Source organism: Grammomys surdaster, unplaced genomic scaffold, assembly GCF_004785775.1.
Source record: "Grammomys surdaster isolate TR1022 unplaced genomic scaffold, NIH_TR_1.0 205, whole genome shotgun sequence".
NCBI lineage: Eukaryota > Metazoa > Chordata > Mammalia > Rodentia > Muridae > Grammomys > Grammomys surdaster.
In genome coordinates this window covers 1,577,055-1,599,006 of record NW_021604650.1, presented here as the reverse complement: position 1 = coordinate 1,599,006, position 21,952 = coordinate 1,577,055, and the positions used below count along the sequence as shown (strand labels likewise).

The window sequence follows — 21,952 nt, the reverse complement described above, 5'->3', positions numbered from 1 at the left end:
TGGTGGTGGTGGTGGTGGTGGTGGTGGTGGTGGTGGTGGTGGTGGTGTCCTATGGTTCTAGTTGTTGAAGGGCCTCAGCCACACTCAAAGCTAGGTGATTTATCTTTGTCATCTTTTTTAAAGATAATTCTGACATCGATCAATAGGGTTAATCTGGCAGTGGGATTCACACCTTCCTGCACTCCTGCCAGCAGTACGGGGCACAGCCTAAGCCACCATAGGCCAGCCTGGAGTCTTTTCCATGCTCTGATCACCCAAGCTGCCTCAGAACCCATTTGCTTCTCTCTTTCCTGGAAAGCTTCGCTTTATGTTTTATTTTGACCCCAGACGTCCAGATGTTTTGCAGTGTCTGGGCTTGTGCCCCTTGTTCTTCGTTCTGCCTCTTTGCCCCTTCTTCATGCAGTGATTATGTTGACAGTAATGTGTAATGCGCGTTCTTTTCACTGGTTTATCTACAGAAATTTCTCTGGGCCTTTTTTCTGTGTTTGATTCAACACTGCACTAAGGGGGGAATGTTCCATTGAATAAAAGAGCAGTGTGGTTTTCCGGGTCTGTTTCTTTTCTTTTAAAACCTCCTTTTCCTAACCAGCAGCACCAAGCTTCCCCTACCTACCTTGTTTTAATACCTGGCTCCTACCTCTTGTGTGTGAATGGGTTCAGCCCCTCACTTTTTCTAGTTTATAGAAATTGTTTCTAGTTGATAGAACTGAGAAGCAGGCTCACTCCACATTGCAGAGGTCTTTGTCATTTTGATGGCCTTTTTCCTGGGGCTTCGACCCCCATATTTGATGAGCTCTAGTTACAATTTGTGTCTACTAGCTGCCACCTGACTTAAGGACCTGGACCTGGGGAGTCATCAACACTAAAGGTCAGGCTAACTAATCCTGCTTGTCAGGCACAGAGCTGCTAAAATTAAAATTGCCAAGTGGCTTTTTTTTCTTTCTCTGTTGGTGGCTCTCAGCCTGCCAGCACTGCAGGCCTAGGGGAGTGTGGTTGGGACAAAGCGTCGTGCCTTTGTGATAAGTGGGCACTTCTACAAAGGGTCTTCTGCAGTTCTATTTAGGGTAGTAGGTAGTACGCAGTTGGCACCAGGAAAAGTACCCCTTCTGTCTTTTTAAGAGCCACATCTTTGGGCAGCTCATGCAACTGTTGCTGGACAGAGCTGCCCTGCTCATCTGGTTTGTCCAGTAGCTTGCCTGCAGTTGTTACTGTCCACCCTTAGGTTTCCTAAGCAAGTCCTAAACTAGAGGTTTTTCCTTTTGTCCTTAAGCTTACAATGTGGGGGCAGGGCCTGGCTACCCTCTTTGACCTTGGCTTTACCTCATTGCTTCCCTCACAATCTTGGTTTCCCTGGTGGGCTCATTGGGCGGTTAATTAGCTCTTTGAAGCTCTGGAAGCGGCAAAGTGGCGCTGTGTGGGTTTTAGAAGTAAAATCAATAAATGACTTAACCATGGCTCAGCCGTCCTCTGGTGTTATCCCCTCCCTGTGCAGTGTGCTCTTATGGCCCCTCTCACCCTGCTGCCAGCCTTTGTTACAGTTTCCAAGAGCAAATTTGAAGACCCAGCTACAACAAGCTCCTATGCATAGTGTCAGTATTTAGGAGGTGGGAAATAAGTCCATTTGGCCTATGGCATCTTAGGGGGGAAACACCTATTGTGTCAGGGTTATGCTTCACTAGATACCAGTTTTTGATGTTGGCAGCAGTATCCCTACCCCTCAGACTTTGGCAAGGGACAAGCCAAGTAGAAATGGCGCATGAGGTCTCTTTATTTCTGAGACTAAGACAAGTACTTTGCAGAAACTCAACATTGGTTCAGATAGGGAGGTCAGGTTTCTAATTAGAAACTTAGACATAACTCCAACTTAGTCTGTTGGATGTATTACCAGGGTTCTGGGACATGAACTACCATATATTTAAGTAAAGAAAGGTAAGAAGAGACAGGAAGGGTAAAAGAAGCATGTTTGAGCCTGTGGGTCTTATGCTGAGATGGGAGGGTGGGGGGCTGCTATGGAGACCAGAAACTCCCTGGATAAGGTTTTTGGCAAGCTTGTGTAGCCCTTAGATTTGGCAGGGCTGTCCAGCCTTTGGCTTTGTAACATGATGTGGTCTGCAAGTGTGTTGGGCCATATTTACAACTCTTGCTGTTAGTTGCAGGCTGGAGTAGAGGAGGTATGGGGGACTGGAGAGGTGGCTCAGCCCTTAAGGACATTGCTGTTTCAGAAGTCAGTTCCTAGCATTGTGCCTCACAAACATCTGTTATGTGATCTGATGCCCTCTTCTGGTATGCAGATGTGCATGTAGATATGTACTCAGGGTAGTAGGGGGCTAGGTTGACAGGGAGGAGCAGGTCTGAAGACCTGTGCTGGAGAACATCAGGATGGGCTGTGTTGATGGGACAAGGTGTTTAGGAGCAATAGAGAGAATTCAAATGGAGTTCATGTGGCTCCAGCATTTTGCCACAAATGGAGTGTGAATTGGTAATGTGGATAACAAGCTATGGTTGGTGACTGAAGAAAAGCTCTGGCCACCTTAGCCCTCCAAGGGACAGTACAAGCCAAGCTAGCTTTAGAATGAGATGCAGTAGAAGCAGAGGCTGGAAACTAAGAAATGATGGTGAGCTGGGTGGTGGCACTTGGGAAGCAGGCTGGTCTACACAGCAAGTTCCAGGACAGCCAAGGCTACACGGAGAAACCCTGTCTCAAAAACCAGAAATGGTGGTCTCAGAACCTAACTACTATGTCTAAGGCTGGGTGCAGGGGTACACCCTTCAATTCCAGCGCTTAAAGGCAGAGTCAGGAGGCTCTGAATTTGAGGCCAGGTTGAAGTTTTAGGCCAACCCACCAAGTGTTTTATGAAACCCACCAAGTGTATATGGTTAGCACAAATTAATAACTAGCTTTTATGAAAGAAAGTTGCCACAAAATTGGGTGGCATGGTTATGAGGTAAAAATAAGGCAAATCCTAAGAATGAATTCATGCCGGGCAGTGGTGGCGCACGCCTTTAATCCCAGCACTTGGGAGGCAGAGGCAGGCGGATTTCTGAGTTCGAGGCCAGCCTGGTCTACAGAGTGAGTTCCAGGACAGCCAAGGCTACAGAGAGAAACCCTGTCTCGAAAAAAAACAAAAAAAAAGAATAAATTCAGGTGTGATAACAGTGCTGGGGTTTGGGGGGTAGGAGACATGAGGATTCCTGCAGCTTGATGGCCTGCTGGGGTATAGTTTAGGTCAGCCAGAACTACATAGTGGAATCTGCCCCAAAAAAAAAAAAAAAAAAAAAAAAATCACTCTGATGGCCAGACAATACTGGTGCGTACCTTTAATCCCAGCACTCAGGAGATTCCAAGAACCTGTATGCAATTGGCACATGCAGGATAGATGGAGTTTGCTGGTCACTGCCAGTTTCAGTGTGACCTGTCCCAGGAACAGGGTGGGAAGTGATACAGCAGGACACTTGATCTCTAGTATGCACACAAAAAGTCATGGAGGAGGAAGAGGAGGAAGCCTGTCTTCGTAGTGCTAGAAGGCACTCTGCAGGCTGATGTGGGAGGGTTGTCATCAACAGTTGCAGCTGTGGACTCCTGTAACAGGGACAACTCTCTTGGAAGTAATTAGCCACTTGTGAAATTTGAGACCTCCACAGAAAGAAATTCACATATGGTACTGAAGCTTAGTTAAATGCTCCTGATTAAGGAGGATATAGGTCCTACCTACTTGGGAAGCAACCGCTGTAATTTAGTGAAATGATCTGAATGGTCTCATCAAATTGTCTTCTAAATAATTGTAGCCATAGATTAGTGTTAAGGTTAACTTCAGTTCACAGAGATCTGCATGGCCTTGAGTGCTAGGACTAAAGGTGTGTGCCACCATGCTTAGCAATTTTACGTTTGTGTATGTGTACATGTCTGCCATGTGCAGCTGCCCGAGGATGACAGAAAGGGGCATTGGGTCTTCTGGAGCTGCAGTACAAGAGCTACTGACAAATTCTAGGACCTAAAGTTGGGTCCCTCAAGAAGATCAGCAAGTACTCTACCAGCGTGGGCCATCTCTCCAGTCACAGAGGCTTCGATTGCATGGGAAGGAGGGAGCACAGTGGGAGCTGCAGGTACTCCTAGTCAAAATGCTGAGGGTGCTCAGTCATAAATGATACATTCATATTACCCCAAGGCTTAGCGGACATGGTAGACTAGGGCACAGATAAGAGCCGGAGGATGGCCTGAGTATCCGGTGGTCTTCAGGCCATGATAGAGATATGGCAGTCGAGTTCCCAGCAGCTGTGATTTCCTACATAAGATTGGTCTTGCCAACATCTTGTCATGGGAGAGGATGAGACTCACAAGGCCCCACTCCTCCTTGATAAATGGGTAGTTGGATGGTCACTGAGGGAGGGAAGAGACATTGTCTGTAGTGGTGTAGGCACTGTTAAGATGCCCATGCTCCAGTAAAGACCTCTTTTCATGCTTCTGTGAGCATGCCACCCTAGTGCCCTAGTGATCTTCACTACACACACACACACACACACCAGAAGCAGACTGGCTAGTTGAGAATCAGAAGTGAGATCCATTAAAAGAGGTATAGGGAGTGAATATGATCAAAATACATTATATACATGCATTATAATGTAATGAAAGCCATTATACATAATGCTAATAAACATCTGAAAAATGAGTTACGAAAGACTAAAGTGTGGCTGGCAAGGTGGTTCACTGTGTAAAACACTAAAAAAAAAAAAATGGAAGTAGAGCTGTTTGTAGCTCTCTGGTAGAACACTTGCCTAATACAAGGTCCTAGGCACTGAAAAATCTAGAGAAAAGTGTCCATGCTATATTCCCACTCCATCTGTGTTTTCTTCCTGGCTACTATATTTGATAACCTGGCTTCAGGAAGTGAGCAGGGCATTGTGCCCATGGTAGGGGCAGAGTTAGCGCTTAGCCTGAAAAGACCTGAGTGGCTTGCAGGTTAGGCCACACAGTTTGAGCTGCTTGGGGACTCCAGAACCCCACCTGCTAGAGAGCAGAAAGTTCTCAGAAACAGCTTGGCTATCCCAGAGCCCGACTCAATAGCATCCTGAAGTTATCCAACTTTTTGGCCTTCAGAGTAGGAACACCCAGTTCTTCCCCTCAGCCTGCTACCCTGGAGGCACAGCCAGCCTTTGAATTAGCCTGAGGGCCTAGGTTCTGTTCCCTCAAAGAAAGGAGCAGGAGCTAATGTCTGTCTTCCCATCCCCAGCCTCCAATTAGAAGGCAACAGCTCACGAAGCAGGAATTTTATTCGAGTATACATTTAATAAAGGAGTCCAAGATTCAGTCCAGTAAACAACTAGCCTATGAATGAACACACAGCAAAATAGTGCTGGGGTCAGTACGTGAGCTGCAAATGGAGATAGCCTAAGATTTGAAGGGAGAGCCTGAAGGCTGTACAGGTAAGTGGAGAAAAGGAACAGAAGAGGCTCCTTGAAGTCACAGCTAACACAAAATCCCTGCCCACTGTAGAGCCTGGGTGGGAACAGGAAGAGAGAAAGCCTCCAGTCACCTGCTATTATCCAGGAGTTGGTTAGTTTGTTGGTAGAAATTGAATGCAGGGCCTAGGCAAGTGCTCTAACATTGAGCTATATCCCAGCCCTCTATTATTGTGAGATTGCATACGCCTTTAATCCCAGCACTTGAAAGGCAGAGGCAGGTGGATTTCTGAGTTGGTGATCAGCCTGGTCTACGGAGTAAGTTTCAGGACAGTAGCGGTAACACAGAGAAACCCTGTCTTGAAATACCATAAACAAACAAACTGAAAACTAGAAGTAGAAGACTTGAACTTATGGTCCTACTATATCAGCTTCCTAAGTGACATTCCAGGCTGGTGATACCCTGTTTATCCCATGTCATGAACTCAACAATGGGGATTGTTGTCTTTCATCCCTGCAGACCACAGGACTATAGTTCCCAGTAGCCCCTGCTTCAGGCTGCAGCCTCAGCCAAAGCTGTCCTGTAACCCGACCATCTCTCTAGAAAAGGTCACTTCAGACCTCCTTGAAGGACAGCAACAGGGGGAAGCTCAGAGGCACTGGGCTTTGGTGGGGGTGGGGTGAAAGCAGCCGCTCTCCCTCAGGCATCTGTCCTCCCCCACAGCACTCCCTGCAACCTAGGGGCTTGGTCTGTTCACAGCGGCCGGCCTCTTCTGTAACTAGCAGCACTTCTGTTTAGGACACACTCATTCTCTGCTTATGGTTCTCTTGCCCATGCTCACAGCGTCCCCATCTTCATGGAGCCATGGATAAGTCTCAGCCAAGTGAGAAGTGGCTGTGACCAGCTTGATAGCCACTTCATTGTGCCTCTGTGGTGGTACTCTAGGCAAATGTCACATGCAAGCCCTGCTGCTCAGAGGAAAGGGCAAAGTGTTCTACACTTGTGACAACCCTCTGGGCTCTGTAAAGAGGGTACACAATCCAGTCCCACCTTTCATCTGTAGCTTAAGAAAGGGCCCAGATTGGATAATGTCTTAGACAAAGTCTCAACCAGAGTGCTGTAGGCAAGCTTCAGGCCTTCCAGACTAGTCTAGCTCTGTCTGAAGTACCCTGCTCCAATATTCCAAAAGCCAGGCCCCAGTAGACAAGGCCAAACAGCTTAAGAAACCTGGAAGAAGTGGGTCAGCTGTGAACACACCCCTCCCTGGCTGTGGGGAGCTTGTTCCTCCCTCCTCTCCTCTCCACTTGCCCCCAAAATAGCTCCCTGAGCTTCCCGGCCAAGACCCTCCCATGTCCGGAGAGGCGTGGCATGCTGCCCTGAGCCAGGCTTTAAATCCCCTCACAACTGGGCAGCTCCACTCCCTGGTTGGAGGCACCGAGGCCATCATCTGTCCAGTTCGGCCCACCCTCCTGCAGCCATGTCCAGGCCTCTTTCAGACCAGGATAAGAGAAAGCAAATCAGTGTTCGTGGCTTAGCCGGCGTGGAAAATGTGTCTGAGCTGAAAAAGAACTTTAACCGTCACCTACATTTCACCCTGGTCAAGGATCGAAATGTGGCCACTCCGAGAGATTACTATTTTGCACTGGCCCACACCGTCCGGGACCACCTCGTGGGACGTTGGATCCGCACACAGCAGCATTACTACGAAAAGGACCCCAAGGTGCTACAGAAGGGGACACCCTGGGTTGGGAATTAGCTGGGAGTGGGGCCTGCCAGAGAGCTAAGACATCTCAAGCAAGCGGCAGTCTCTTCCTGAGGCCCAAGTTTTCTACAGCAAAATAAATTGCTGTCTTAGGAACCTGGGATTAGAGGATCTAGTGGTGCTGGACAGAATACTGAGGAGGGAGACCCAAGGGTGCTAAGAGTAAGCAGGCTATATATGTGCCAGACATAATTGGAGGGGCTGCTGGTGGGCAGGAAATGTATACCCCTGTGGCCCGGTTTGGACCTGGTGTGGAAGGACATGTCAACAAATGTATGCATGACACAGTCTACTTGTACCACAGGCAGGGCAAAGCAGTGGCAGCTGGTGTGGCAGGTATCAAGTGTCTGGTAGGGTCACTGGTAAATGTCAGGAACCTAACACCCCACAAATGGAGTGGGGGAGGGGCAGGGAGAGACCCAGGAAATGGGGAGACGGTGCCTTCAGCATCTTCATGCTTCTGCTCATCTCTGGGCTGGAGGCTTAGGGGCAAAGGGGAACGGAATTGCATAGACAGAAGGCAGTTACAGTCCTGAGTCACCATGTGACCTTGAAAATGACTTTTTCCTTTGGGCCTTGGCAATGTCTTCTTGGGGAGCACTCAAAGCTGCTTCTCAATGTCCTGACTTCCTGATGAGCTATATTAGGAGAGTATGTACCTCAAAAGGGGTCCCTATTTCTCACAAGCGCCCTAATCCCTGAGATAGGCCTGGCCAGCCTTATTCTCTAGAAGAGGAAACAAGCCAGATGGAAAGGCATTTCAAAGGAATACAGGGACCGACACCTTTTTTTCTGTTGGGCCCCAAAGTCTGAAATAGCTACTCTGAGCAGGCAGAAAAGAAGTGACCGAGATGAGACATGCTGGGGCCTGGCGGGAGGGCAGGAGGGTGAAAGGTGCAGACCCAGCTGTCAGTGGGGCAGCCCTTATACGTGTTCCCCATTTGCCTGTCTCTGGGCAGAGGATCTACTACCTGTCTCTGGAATTCTACATGGGACGGACACTGCAGAACACCATGGTGAACCTGGCCTTGGAGAATGCCTGTGATGAGGCCACCTACCAGGTGGGGGAAGCACTTAAAGTTGGGGGGCTCTCATGCTGGCACTTGGGCCTGATGGCTGCCACCCCTTCCTTCCCTTAGCTGGGCTTGGACATGGAGGAGCTGGAGGAGATCGAGGAGGATGCAGGGTTGGGCAATGGGGGCCTGGGACGCCTGGCAGGTGAGCACATAGCTTGTGAGGGTGGGACAGAGGAGTTTCTTATGTTGGATCCCTGATGCTTACCCCCTGTCCTCATAGCTTGCTTCTTGGACTCCATGGCTACACTGGGGCTAGCTGCCTACGGTTATGGGATCCGCTATGAGTTTGGGATTTTTAACCAGAAGATCTGTGGGGGTTGGCAGGTAAGCCACGCAGACACCAACCTCGGGGTGCTCACAACACAGAGCTCCCCCATTTGGTCATTTATCTCTGAATAGGTCCAGAACCCACCCTAGCTCCCCAGAAAAACCTTTTCTTTACCCTTTGCTTCAAAGCCTGGTGTCCCCTGTGGTCAACCCCTGTGGGACACTTGGGACATACTATGTCCTGCTGGGTGACCCACTGTGACCCACTACCCACAGTGTGTACCTGGATCTCATGTCACCTACATTCTCCCCAATCCTCTAGATGGAAGAAGCTGATGACTGGCTTCGCTATGGAAACCCATGGGAGAAGGCCCGCCCAGAGTTCACGCTGCCTGTGCACTTCTATGGTCGAGTGGAGCACACCAGCCAGGGTGCCAAGTGGGTGGACACACAGGTGAAGACACACAGGTCCTGGGGGGAGTCGGTGAGAGGCAGAAAGTAGGGGAGCTCCCCAAGAAAACAGGACACAGGAAAGAGGTGGAAGGGTACTGAACCCACTGCCATTTTACAAAGGAGGGCACTGAGGTGCAGATAAGTCAAGAGAGCTACTGGGGATCACACAGTTAGAACAGGGAGATGCCAGCCAGGGTTATCCAGGAGGGCAGGCAAAGCTCATCCCTGGAAGGAGGAATGAAATATCCCTCCTCCAGCAGCACTCCATCCTGGACCTCCTTTCCTCGGTACAAGACTTAGCACAGTGATTGTAGTCACCTCTGCATGTCTGTGCCAGGGACCTGATGAAGGCAGCAGCCCTGAGAGAGAGAGAGGCAGGAAAGAAAATGGGGCCTCTTGGGTGGCACTGGCATCTCAAAGCCACACAAGTTGAGGGAGTCTGAAAGGCCACCTGGATGCCCCAGTCCGTGTCCTGTGGTTCCCTCCGATGTGTGGCTGCAGTTATCAGTCTCCTCGGGACTGCATGGGAGCCCCTAGACCTTTGGAAATGGTGTTTATTGCTCTTTCAGCTAGGCCTGGGCCCAGTCAGGGCTGCTGATGCCAGGTGCCCAGGCAGCCTGGCACATTTAGCTCTGGCTGGAAAGTTGCACCTGGCTCCCTCTGGCTTCCAACCTGCTGTCTGTTCAGACAGTCCCTTTGTCTCTCTCACCTGCATTCCCCTCTGTCCCATTACGGGTCTCACTTGGTGTCTGGGATGGCAGGTGAGGCCCCATATAAGGACTCCTCTGAAGGTGCCACTGGCATTGTGGTAGCTGGCAGCTCTGTGTAGCAAACGGGTACTTATAGATCATGGGGTGTGGGGCTGGCTGGCATTGCTTACTGCTAACTAGCTCAGTGACTACCTAGATGTAAGACCTCTAGATAGAGTTAACCCCTGTGTAATCTTCCTTCTGAATCCGAGATCCCCCAGCCCTCTCCTGAGTCCAGTGAAGTCTCATTTGATCAGGCCGGGCTGTGGAGCAGCCACCAACAGAGACTCACTTTGACTTCTGCATTTGTCACTCTCTCCCTCCTATAATCCTCATGACAGTCTAAGGAGGCAGGTGTTGGGATTTCCTGTGGGGATGCTGGAGAGGCCTTATTTAATTACTTACTGCAGTGCTGAGGACTGAGAGGTCCTTGCACCTGTTTGGCAAGTATTGTACCACTGAGGCACCTGTTTGGCAAGTATTGTACCACTGAGTTATATTTTCAGCCTTTTTTTTTTTTTTTACTTTTTACTTCACAATGGCCTTGATATATTGCCCAGACTGGTCTTGAACTCTCCTGGTAACCTAGGCAAGCCTTGAACTTATGATCCTCTGGCCTTAGCTTCTCCAGTGGCTGGGATTCCAGGCCTGTACCAGCAGGACTGGCTTCTTTTTATAGATGAGGCTCATAGAGGTTCCACAAGTTGCTTCTGGGAACCCAGCTAGTAAGCCTCACTGGGGGAACTGTGGCCTACCTCGGGCATTGGCAGAGTTCAGTGACAGCGATTTGAACTTCAGCTCTTGGTGGGGGAGGCCCCACAAACCAGACTCAGGCACTACTCAGGGCTGGACCCTGGCAGACTGTCCAGCTTCTGACTCAAGTCCCCCTGTAGGTGGTGTTGGCCATGCCCTATGACACTCCTGTGCCTGGCTATCGAAACAACGTTGTCAACACCATGCGCCTCTGGTCGGCCAAGGCACCTAATGACTTCAACCTCAAGGACTGTGAGTCCCCCTGCTGGTGGCTGGCAGCCCTGTTACCCCCTGCTTGGCCCATGCCCAGCCCCAGCCTCACCCTGACCCACTCTGTCCCTCAGTCAACGTTGGCGGCTACATCCAGGCGGTGCTGGACCGAAACCTGGCTGAGAACATCTCACGTGTTTTGTACCCCAATGATAACGTGCGTTGCCCTTCAAACTGGAGACTGGAAGCCCAAATCCTTGCGGAGGGACAGGGGAGCTAGGGGACCTTTGCAACTGTCCTAGTCCTTTATTGCTGTCCCTGTGTGTCCTGTCAAGTCCTTTGAGTAGGGAGACACCTGAGTCCTGAGGGAGGGGTTGGGGCGTGACATTTCCTGAGAGCTGTTTTTTAGGGAACGTTCACAGGACTCCTAGTTCATCTAAGTTTTTCTGACGCCATCTGCTATAGTTATTTGGTGGGGCAAAGACCCCTGGGTCCAGAGGGTGGGGACAGTTTAGGGACATTGTGTGGTAGGGGCTCTCCTGGTCCCACCCACAGTAGTTTAGGCCCACCCCCTGCCATCCCAACTGCACTCTGCCTTGCACCTTAGTTCTTTGAAGGGAAGGAGCTGCGGCTGAAGCAGGAGTACTTTGTGGTGGCTGCCACCCTCCAAGACATCATCCGGCGCTTCAAGTCCTCCAAGTTTGGCAGCCGTGATCCTGTGCGCACGAACTTTGACGCCTTCCCTGATAAGGTAGCATGCTGGCCTGAAGGCCTCTGTCTCCCTCTCCCTTGAGTCCATGGCCTCCACCTTCCAGCCTCATTCCACAGAGGAGTGGAGTCTGGGAGTGTATGGGGGGATAGCTTGCTCAGCTCAGGGTCTTCAGGCACCAGGGACACCACTCCAGCTGCCACCATGCCTGGTTCCAGCCCAGCTACAGAACTTCATTTGGCCTTTTGGGGACTCCAAAGGGGCCAGGAGCATTCAAAATAGTGCTTGGTCTGGAACCCAGCCTGACTTGCCCCTTCACCCCGCAGGTGGCCATCCAGCTCAATGACACTCACCCCTCTTTGGCCATCCCTGAGCTGATGAGGATCCTGGTGGACCTGGAACGACTGGACTGGGACAAGGCGAGTATCAGTCACTTTACTCTTCAGGAGCCACTCTGTCCCAGGGTCTCCTACGCAGTGGGCGGAACGAGGAAACCCAGCTGGGCCCTAGGGGAGCCACTCGCTGTTCAGCATGTGGAGAACATCTGTCCCAACTTACTGCATTGTATGCCAGGCCTGGGACGTGACAGTGAAGACCTGTGCCTACACCAACCACACAGTGCTGCCTGAAGCCCTGGAGCGCTGGCCAGTGCACCTCATGGAGACACTGCTGCCCCGCCACCTGCAGATCATTTACGAGATCAACCAGCGGTTCCTTAACGTGAGCTGGGGCGGAGTGGGAGTGGGGCCCCAGCCTTGAAGTCAGGAAGCCTATGGGCTGAGTCTGTGGGGTTGAGGGAGCGGGGCTGGAGACTAATCCTGGGTCCAGATCCTGGTCTTAGCTCTGGGTTCTTTGGGGGCACAGCGAGTGGCGGCTGCATTTCCTGGGGACGTAGATAGGCTGCGGCGCATGTCCCTCGTGGAGGAAGGAGCGGTGAAACGCATCAACATGGCACACCTGTGCATTGCTGGCTCGCACGCAGTCAACGGTGTGGCTCGCATCCATTCGGAGATCCTCAAGAAAACCATGTAAGCTTCTCCACAAGCCTCCGTCTATCACGCTTCTGCTGCGTATAGGCCCCGCCCCTTCAGCTGACACCAGCCTGGATTTCCAGGTCTGACCCCTCCTCTGAGTGACCTTCCACCCAGTTTGCTCACTCAGACTTAGCAGCAAGCAACCTTAACTAACGTTGAGCCCCTCTCACCCACCTCACGGGTGAGCCATTCTTAGAACACACTGTCCCAGATGACCACCTCTTACACACAGCACCCCTACCTGTCCCAGGTCGGCACCCAGATCCAAGCCTCTTTCTGGAAAAAAACTAAAGTAGGGAGCCAGGTAGGAGGGCACTTCAGAGGTTAATGGTGACTCTCACCCAATCCCAACCTGCAGCTTCAAGGACTTTTATGAGCTGGAGCCTCACAAGTTCCAGAACAAGACCAATGGCATCACCCCTCGGCGCTGGCTGGTTCTGTGTAACCCTGGGCTGGCAGAGGTCATTGCTGAGGTGAGAGCTCACAGTATGGCTGACAGGACCAATATAGGTCACTACAAGATAGTCAAGTGGGCAGCCCCCTATACAATGGCCCCAGCTCAGGACTACAGTCCTGTGCTGTGTTCCCAAGGCTGGCATCCATTGGAGGAAGGGGCACTGCTTTCTTACTTAAACAAGCTTGCCCTCTGGCTAGTGGGTGACCTGGCTATATAGAGGCCAGCCTGCTAGAGTTCACAGTCCACAGTCTAATGGAAAGTGTTGTCACTTCTGAAGGGAGACTGCAAAGTGGGTAGAGGTTTGGTGGGAAGGCTAGACCAGGTCATGCCAACAGAAGGAAAGGCCAGAGGTCAGGAGGCCTGTGGGGTCAGGTAGAACAGTCACTGGAGGGCTCAGTGTTAGTGTAGGAGAAAGATGGCTGTGTTCACATTGCTCTGGCTAGGAGGCTTTGGGAAGAGAAGTCCAAGGTGGAAGGGTTAAGTTAGCCTGGAGGAGGGAGGCCAGGATGGGGTGGTCTGGGCTGAAAGCTGTAATTCCACAGCGCATTGGTGAGGAGTATATCTCAGACCTGGACCAGCTGCGCAAGCTGCTCTCCTATGTGGATGATGAAGCCTTCATCCGTGATGTGGCCAAAGTGAAACAGGTGGGGAGGCCCTGGAACTTCTGCCTCGGTGATAGCATCTGGAGGGGACAGGAAGGGGCCTCATGGCTGGGTCAGGAGCTGCTGTTAGAGCTCATCTCTCCTACCAGACTATCAGTGGTGGGAGGCTATCTGCTATCATGGAGAGAACGCTGGCAATGATTAGTAATGTCTGCTGTAGTGCAGGGGCTGAGGGAAGTCGGAGCAGGCGAGCTCGGTAGCATCTGCTTTCCTGGGTCTGTATGAGGGGAGCAATGAGACTGGGGGGGGGGAGGGGGGTTTGAAGCTGAAGCACCGCTGCTGAGCCCTCTGCCTCCTCAATCTGTAGGAAAACAAGTTGAAATTCTCTGCATACCTCGAGAGGGAGTACAAAGTCCACATCAACCCCAACTCGCTCTTCGACGTCCAGGTGAAAAGGATTCATGAATATAAGCGCCAGCTTCTCAATTGCCTTCACATCATCACCTTGTATAACCGTGAGTGGCTGGGACCTACCTGACTCACTTCCCAGGGTCTGACGTCTCCCAGAGCACCACCAGCGGCTAGATTGGCATCTTCTGGGGGCTAGTGACTACCCTTAGATGATGTGGTGTTATTCCCACATCTTAGTTTCATTTCCTGTTGCTGTCATAAGAATCTCTAACAAAAGCACTTAAGGAAAACGGGTTTATGCGGCTCAGCACTCCAGATTACAGACTGTCAATGTTGGGAGGTCAAGGCAGCAGGGGCTTGAAGCAGATAGTCACATTCCATCTTCAGTCAAGAGCAGAGAGTGAGGGCAATGCATTAATGTATGCATGCTCTCTCTCTCTCTCTCTCTCTCTCTCTTTCTCTCTCTTTCTCTCTCTCTCTCTCTCTCTCTCTCTCTCTCTTTCTCTCTCTTCCTTCCTTCCTTCCTTCCTTCCTTCCTTCCTTCCTTCCTTTCTTTCTTTCTTTCTTTCTTTCTCTGAGGTAGGATCTTACTATGTAGCCCCAGCTTGTCTGGAACTTACTGTATAGACCAGGGCGTCCTTGAGCTCACAGAGATCTGTCTGTCTCTGCCTTCTGAGTGCTGGTGCTGAAGGCACGCACTATCCTGTCAGATCCTCCATTCTTCACTTGATCTTAGCCAAAAGGCTGAGAAGTGATCAAATCCTCCATTCTAATATACATTTTTTTAAACATTTACTTACGTGTTGCTTGTTGTATGCATGTGTGCATGCCTGATGCATCACACCTGAGGAGGATAACTGTCATGAGTTATTTCTCTCCTTCTGCCTGTGCGTCCCAGGCTTTGAACTCAGGTCATCAGACTTGGCAGCCAGTACTTTTACCTGCTAAACCTTCTCACTGGCTCTGCTTTCTCCACTCTCACACAGTACAGAATACCTCACTTAGGGAAAAATGTCACCCCCTCCATTAATATAATCAGGATGATTGATCCCTTACCAACGTGGCTAGAGGCCTGCTTCCCCTGCACCCCACCAAGTGATTCTAGATTTTGTCAAGTGGACAGAACTAACCATCACAGCCTACACACCGAAGCTCAGTGAAGGAGACCTGACAGACACAGAACAAAGTGATCAGCCCACGCTGGCACTGTCCACGTCGCAGCCCTGACTGTGGCTGCCTGTGTTGTTAAGCATCCAGACATGATACATCTCTTCTCTACAGGCATCAAAAGGGAGCCCAACAGGTTCATGGTGCCAAGGACTATCATGATTGGAGGCAAGGTGAGAACCTAGGGCAGACTGCTCCTGGATCTTGAACTATGCCTGGGCGATCATAGTGTGGGGAAGGAGGGCAAAACACTGACCCCAGACTGCCCCACAGGCTGCCCCCGGGTACCACATGGCTAAGATGATCATCAAGCTTATCACTGCCATTGGGGATGTGGTGAACCACGATCCTGCGGTAGGAGACCGCCTCCGAGTGATCTTCCTGGAGAACTACCGAGTCTCACTGGCTGAGAAAGGTGGGCCCTGCAGTGGTTGCAGGGTGGGTGGGGGCTCTGACTAGTTCAGTGCCAGAGGAGGCTTTAGCCATCTTTTCCTGGCCTGTGGTCAAGGTAAAGAAGAAATTGGAGGGGCTGGGGAGATGGCTCAGTGGTTAAGAGCACTGGTTGTTCTTCCAGATGATGGGTTTGATTCCCAACACCCACATGGCAGTTTACAACCTTCTCAGTGGTCTGACACCTCTTCTGGCCTCTATAGGCACTGCATGCATGTGGTACAGGTACATGCAAGCAAAGTGACCTATCCACACAAAATAAAATTAAAATTATTTAAAAAATAATAAGATGGTAAATGGCTGAGGAAGATTACATATACTACACACGCACACACACACACACACCCATGCATGTGTGAAGACACCCACCATACATGTACAAGGAAACCAAACAAAACCTGAAAAAACTGTATCAATGGAAAGATCACACAGTGCGTTTAAGGCCAGCCTGGTACACACAGGGAGTTCCAGGTTAGCCGGGGCTATATGGTGAAACCCAGTGTCAAACAACAAAAACAGTAGAGGGACAGGTTCAAGTTGGAATCTATAAAGGGCAGTAGGTTGAGGATGCTAGACTTGGACGGTCTCTTGAGGTCTCTGAATCTGTCTGGGCCCTAACTCAGCCAGGCAGGGCTCTTCCTAGGGCTGACCTTGGGTTTCTGCTGCTACCCCACAGTTATCCCCGCCGCTGACCTCTCAGAGCAGATCTCCACTGCGGGCACCGAGGCCTCGGGCACTGGCAACATGAAGTTCATGCTGAATGGGGCTCTGACCATCGGCACCATGGACGGCGCCAACGTGGAGATGGCAGAGGAGGCGGGGGAGGAGAACTTCTTCATCTTCGGCATGCGAGTGGAGGACGTGGATAGGCTGGACCAGAGAGGGTATGGGGTCAGGAGTGCCTGAGTGAATGGCTCACAGTCAAGAGGCATGCTGGGAGAGACTAGCTGGCCTTGCAACGTCTTAGTTATGGTTGCTGGGACACTGGAAAACTAGAAAGGGAGCTTGTGGCAAACAAGGTTAAAGAGAGGAGAAAGAAGGAAGTAACAGGATGGGAGGAAAAGAAAGTTGAATTTAATATTGTTGTGAAATTGGAGGTAAAATTAAATCATTAGCTTTCTGGATACTGCAGCAGAAAGGGACAAAGTTATAGTGATAAAGTCATCCTTCAGAGCAACCACTTTCCCAGAATTGTTTGTTTGTTTTCAAGACCGAGTTTCTCTGTGTAGCCCTGGCTGTCCTGGAACTCGCTCTGGAGACCAGGCTGGCCTCTTCATATTTTAGATGGACTTATTTTAGATTTACTTGTTTTATTTTATATGTTTTTATTAGGCCTGTGTACCACATACATGTCTGGTGTCTATGGAGGTTAGAGGGGTCAGATCCCCTAGAACTCAAATTACAGGTGACTGTGAGATTCCATTGGAAACCTGGGTCCTCTGTAAGAACATCAACTACTCTTAACCACTGGGCCATCCTGCCAGCCCAAATGTGATTTTTTTTTTAAAATTTACTTTTGTTATTTTTTATTTATGTTTATGTGTTGGGGGGAGCTATGTGAGTAAATGCCATGTGTGTGCAGAGGCAGAAGACGATGTAGACTCTCTCGAGGCTGGAGTTACAGATGGCTTTGAGCTGCTTGCTGTGGATGCTGGGACACAACTCAGGTCCTCTGAAGTAGCAGCAAACACTCTAATCATTAAGCTATCCCTCTAGCCTCCCACTGTGAAAAAATTTAAATAATAATAACACTTGGGTGCCACTTAGATCACATAAAATGCCAACAGTGTCCCAGCTCTGGGATGGCAGAGGTAAAGAGACCAATCAACCTAGCCTACTTGACAAGTAAGAGGCCAGTAAGAGACCCTGTCTCAAAAATGCAAGGAACTTGAGGAACACCCAAAGTTGACCTCTGGCCTCACACACATGCATAGGTGCACACATATGTGAGTGCACACATACACACAATACATGATCATTAACAGGAAAAATATAAGGCTGGGGAGATGGCTCAGTAGATAGTGTTTGCCTTGAGGACTAATGGATTCTCGAATCCACATAAAAGTCAGCATAGCAAAGGCAGGAAAACCCGGAAGCAAGCCTGCCAGCTAGAACAGCTGGATTAACTACCTCAGAGATCAGCGAGAGACCCCTGGAAATTAGAGACACCTATTGTCCGCCTCTGGGTTCACATGTACACGCACATGCGTGTGCACACACACACATCACAAAGAGATACAAAACATCAAGGAAAATAACTGGTACCAGGCAGTGGTGGCGCATGCCTTTAATCCCAACACTCGAAGGCAGAGGCAAGTGGATTTCTGAGTTTGAGTCCAGCCTGGTCTACAGAGCAAGTCCCAAGACAACCAGGACTACACAGAGAAACCCTGGCTCCAAAACCAAAACCAAACCCCAAAAAACTGGCATCTCACAAGCTTCATGTAGCCCTGGATGGCCCAAACTCCTCTCCTCTGGCTTCTGCTCCTGAGTGCTGGGTTTACAAGTATGTACCACCACACCAGGCCCCCAAATTTGTAAATGTTTATATAGTGCTCCATGCTACAGCCAAGCTATATATTTTTAAAAATGCTTTAAAACTTATGTGTATGAGTGTTCTACCTGCATGTACCCTATGCCACGGGGCCAGAAGAGGGTGTTGGATTCCCTAGGGCAGGAGTTACAAACAGTTGTGAACTGTCATGTGGGTGCTGGGAATTAAACCCTGGTCTCTTGGAAGACCAACTTTTAGTGGCTGAGGCATCTCTCCCAGCCAAGCTATATGGTAACCAATTCTAAACCCCAAGGCATTAAAATTGAACTGTTGTAAATGTTACTTCAGGGAGCAAACTTTCTAATCAATGCCCAGTTGTTTGATTATTCCATTGAGAATTATTAGGAGGGCTGGTGAGATGGCTTAGCAGTTGAGAGCACTGACTACTCTTAAGGGGGTCATGAGTTTAAATCCCAGCAACCACATGGTGGCTCACAACCATCCATAATGAATGAGATCTGATGCCCTCTTATGGGGTGTCTGAAGACAGCTACAGTGTACTTACCTATAATAAATAAATAAATAAATAAATAAATAAATAAAAACTTTTGGGCCAAAGCGAGTGAGGCTGGAACAAAAGAGAGAAGGGAAGGGGGGAAAAAAGAGAGAATTATTAGGGAAGCCAGATGGTTGTAGCTCATGCCTTTAATTCTAGTACTGGGGAGGCAGAGGCAGGAAAGTTACTGTTGAGTTCAAGGTCAGCCTGGTCTATACAGCATGTTCCAGACTATCCAGGCCTATACAATGAAACCCTATCTCAAAAAAAAAAAGGGCTGGAGAGATGGCTCAGTGGTTAAGAGCACTAACTGTTCTTCTAGAGGTCCTGAGTTTAATTCCCAGAAACCACACAGTGACTCACAACCAACTGTGATGGGGTCTGATGGCCTCTTCTGGTGTGTCTGAAGACAGTGACAGTGTACTCACATACATAAAATAAATATATGAATATTTTTTTAAAAAGCCAGGCAGTGGTGGCGCATGCCTTTAATCCCAGCACTTGGGAGGCAGAGGCAGGCAGATTTCTGACTTTGAGGCCAGCCTGGTCTACAGAGTGAGTTCCAGGACAGCCAGAGCTACACAGAGAAACCCTGTCTCAAAAAACAAAAAAAACAACCAAACAAACAAAAAAAGATACCAGGCTACTGCCCAGTCTACTGCTTTATGTAGTGTGCAAAACAAACTATTCTTTCTTTTTATGTTTTGGTTTTTTGAGACAAGGTTTCTCTCTGTAGCCCTGGCTGTCCTGGAACTCACTCTGTAGACCAGGCTGGACTTGAACTCAAGAGATTTGCCTGCCTCTGCCTCCCAAGTGCTGGGATTAAAGGTGTGTTTTTATGAGGGGATGAGTTTGGAATAAATATTAGAATCAAAAAGTTCCTGGGCTCAGCAGCTAAGAGTGCTTATGGTGTAAGCCTGCTGACCTGAGCCCATGTAGGAGCATGCTCAGGCGTGTGTAATCCCAATGAGCCTGTAGACAAATGCACAGGCGTGTGTAATCCCAACGAGCCTGTAGACAAAGGGAGACACTGACAGGAGACCGAGACTCAGAAGCTGGCAGGCTGGCTAACCCGTCTCACAGTGTCAGAGTCCCTGATTCAGAAACAAGAAAGAAAGGTGGCAATGAGCCCCTGAAGCTTGCCTGTCCTGGTGAGGCATGCTCACACCCCCACACAGAGACAAAACTGTGAGAGTTCCTTAGTCTCTGGCACAGAATTTCAGAAGCTTCTGGAAGGTTGGTATCAGTTTACACTTCCACCAACAGCTTCAGAGAGCTGACATTTACTGCTGAAAGGGCTTTTTCCTAGAAATGTCAGACTCTGAATGGGGCACAGTGGTGCACACCTTTAACTCTGGAGGCAGAAGCAGGTAAATCTCTGTGAGTTTGAAGCCATCCTGATCTATATGGAGAATTCTAGGCCAGACAGGGATATGTAGTAAGACCTTACCTCAGGAAAGAAAGAAAGGAAAACAAACAAACAAATAAATAAAAGAAATTTCACATTTTGTTTTCTGGACCCAAAGGTGCATTGAGTGAGATCTGGGATGTTCAGACCATACTCCAGACTTCAAAACAATCTGACTGCAGAGGACAGGGTAGTGTGCCAGTGCGGACACTGCACAGGCAAGGGGAGTCACAAAGCAGGGCAGTGTGAGGACCTGGGATCACTGTGGAAAGAGACTCTGTTGTTGATTGGAAGGTGACAGAGAGTCAGGGAGGGAGGGCAGGCCATCTTTGTACTGGGTTTTAAGATAGGGGGTGAATGGACGTTACCTTGAAAGTGAGGAAAAGTTGGTACCAGCCTGTCATGAGCTTGGTCTGATTGTGGGAGCTTAGAGGCCATATCCAATCGTGTGTCTGTTAGAGATGAGTTTGGGACAATGGAAAAAGACATTCATGTAAGGTTTTGTTTCGCTTTATTGGTGGAGCTGGGGATGGAAGCCAGGGCCCCTCACACACCAGGCAAGCACTCTGCCTGACTTCCAAGCACTTGGAAGATGAGTCCTTGTTTGGAGTCTTGAAAACCAACACTTGTCTTTGTGTTTCCTTCTTTTGAAATTAGGGGTGTATGTTGGTGTGTACATAGGTGCACTGAGCCATCTCTCCAGCCCCAGATTTATCTTTTGTCTTCTCTGGGCCTGAGTGTTTCTATGAAGTGGTTGGAGAAAAGCTCCAGTGCACTGGAGCTGGGGAGGCCCTGGGCCTCAGGTCTCCCCAGCTTTTCTCTGGGAAGCTGGGGCCCCCTTTGCAGAGAGCTGATCACAGGTGTACTCTGGCAGGTACAATGCCCAGGAGTACTACGACCGAATTCCTGAGCTTCGGCAGATCATCGAACAGTTAAGCAGCGGCTTCTTCTCCCCCAAACAGCCTGACCTGTTCAAGGACATTGTCAACATGCTCATGCACCATGACCGGTGAGCTGGCTGGCTGCATGGAGGATCATGGAGGAGCAGGGCTTGGGTTGGTGGGGAGGCTGGCTGGGGTTTGGCTTCTATTACTCCTGCTGTCTACTGTACCAAGGACTTGGCCTTTGACCACACAGACCTCTGCTCTCTCCTTTCTCCTCTAGGTTTAAAGTCTTTGCAGATTATGAGGAATATATTAAATGCCAGGACAAAGTCAGTGAGTTGTACAAGGTGAGGGGCCATCGACCAGGGCCTGGCAGGGCTTTGACTCTGGCTGGGATGAGGGAGAATGGGGTCAGCCTGCTGGCAGAATGAACCTAGAGATTCCCTTGCTGTCTATAGAACCCAAGAGAGTGGACACGGATGGTGATCAGGAACATAGCCACCTCTGGCAAGTTTTCCAGTGACCGCACCATTGCCCAGTATGCCCGGGAGATCTGGGGTGTTGAACCTTCTCGCCAGCGCCTGCCAGCCCCGGATGAGAAGATCTGAGCTTTCACACCAGACCCCATACCTACCCTTGAGTCTGTTTGCAATTCCTGGGATCAGGCCCACTCCAGGTGGTGGGCCTCTGGAATTATATCTCTACCCTCACCCTTTGGGAACCCTCTTTTCCCAATCTCTAGGTCCCGATGCCCAGTGTGACTAAAGACCCTGCCCTCTTCTTTTCCCTCAACTCCCTACCTCTTTTATTTATGTATGGGGTCTAACCAAATGCACCCACTCCCCAATAAATCGACTCTCCCTGAGCTTCCTTACTCTTCTCTCTGTTGCAAAATATTTTTAGCTCTTGGAGAGCTTAACAGCTGCTACGCAATCATCTCCTTACCGCGCCCCCCTCGCTCCCCCGCCCCTACACACACCGCGGCAGGTGCATCCTCTGTGGGGAGAGAAGGGCGGCCCACAGGCGGTGTCTGGGACTTAGTCCCTTTTCCGGTGTCGCCCTCCACGCCTCTCTTCCCAGCGCTGTGTCCATACTAGGTCAGCGGCCAGCTT

The 21,952-nt window shown here is 49.9% G+C and overlaps 1 protein-coding gene across 2 annotated transcripts; it reads left to right on the top strand.

The window, feature by feature from the left end:
• The first annotated feature begins 3,327 nt into the window (after positions 1-3,327).
• On the top strand, positions 3,328-21,714 carry Pygm (glycogen phosphorylase, muscle associated). Of its 2 annotated transcripts, XM_028771046.1 has the most exons (21): positions 3,328-4,104; positions 7,002-7,118; positions 8,120-8,221; positions 8,300-8,378; positions 8,457-8,560; positions 8,826-8,957; positions 10,599-10,710; positions 10,803-10,885; positions 11,276-11,419; positions 11,704-11,796; positions 11,951-12,097; positions 12,242-12,405; positions 12,770-12,884; positions 13,411-13,512; positions 13,838-13,985; positions 15,163-15,221; positions 15,322-15,463; positions 16,175-16,382; positions 20,831-20,965; positions 21,121-21,187; positions 21,299-21,714. In XM_028771046.1, exons 3-21 carry the CDS (start codon positions 8,150-8,152, stop codon positions 21,446-21,448), a joined length of 2,256 nt encoding a protein of 751 aa, XP_028626879.1. In that variant the 5' UTR covers positions 3,328-4,104; positions 7,002-7,118; positions 8,120-8,149; the 3' UTR covers positions 21,449-21,714. The 2 variants fall into 2 exon arrangements, with proteins under 2 accessions (XP_028626879.1, XP_028626878.1); XM_028771045.1 differs by lacking the exon at positions 3,328-4,104 and having other exon boundaries at positions 6,412-7,118.
• Positions 21,715-21,952: the final 238 nt, after the last annotated feature.

What these genes read in the sequence shown, in the direction of transcription:
- Pygm (XM_028771045.1), top strand. Translation starts at nt 6,876, where the DNA reads ATGTCCAGGCCTCTTTCAGACCAGGATAAGAGAAAGCAAATCAGTGTT. An exon ending in CATCATCACCTTGTATAACC is followed by an intron (nt 13,986 to 15,162) that starts GTGAGTGGCTGG and finishes TCTTCTCTACAG; the next exon opens with GCATCAAAAGGGAGCCCAAC. An exon ending in AAGTCAGTGAGTTGTACAAG is followed by an intron (nt 21,188 to 21,298) that starts GTGAGGGGCCAT and finishes TGCTGTCTATAG; the next exon opens with AACCCAAGAGAGTGGACACG.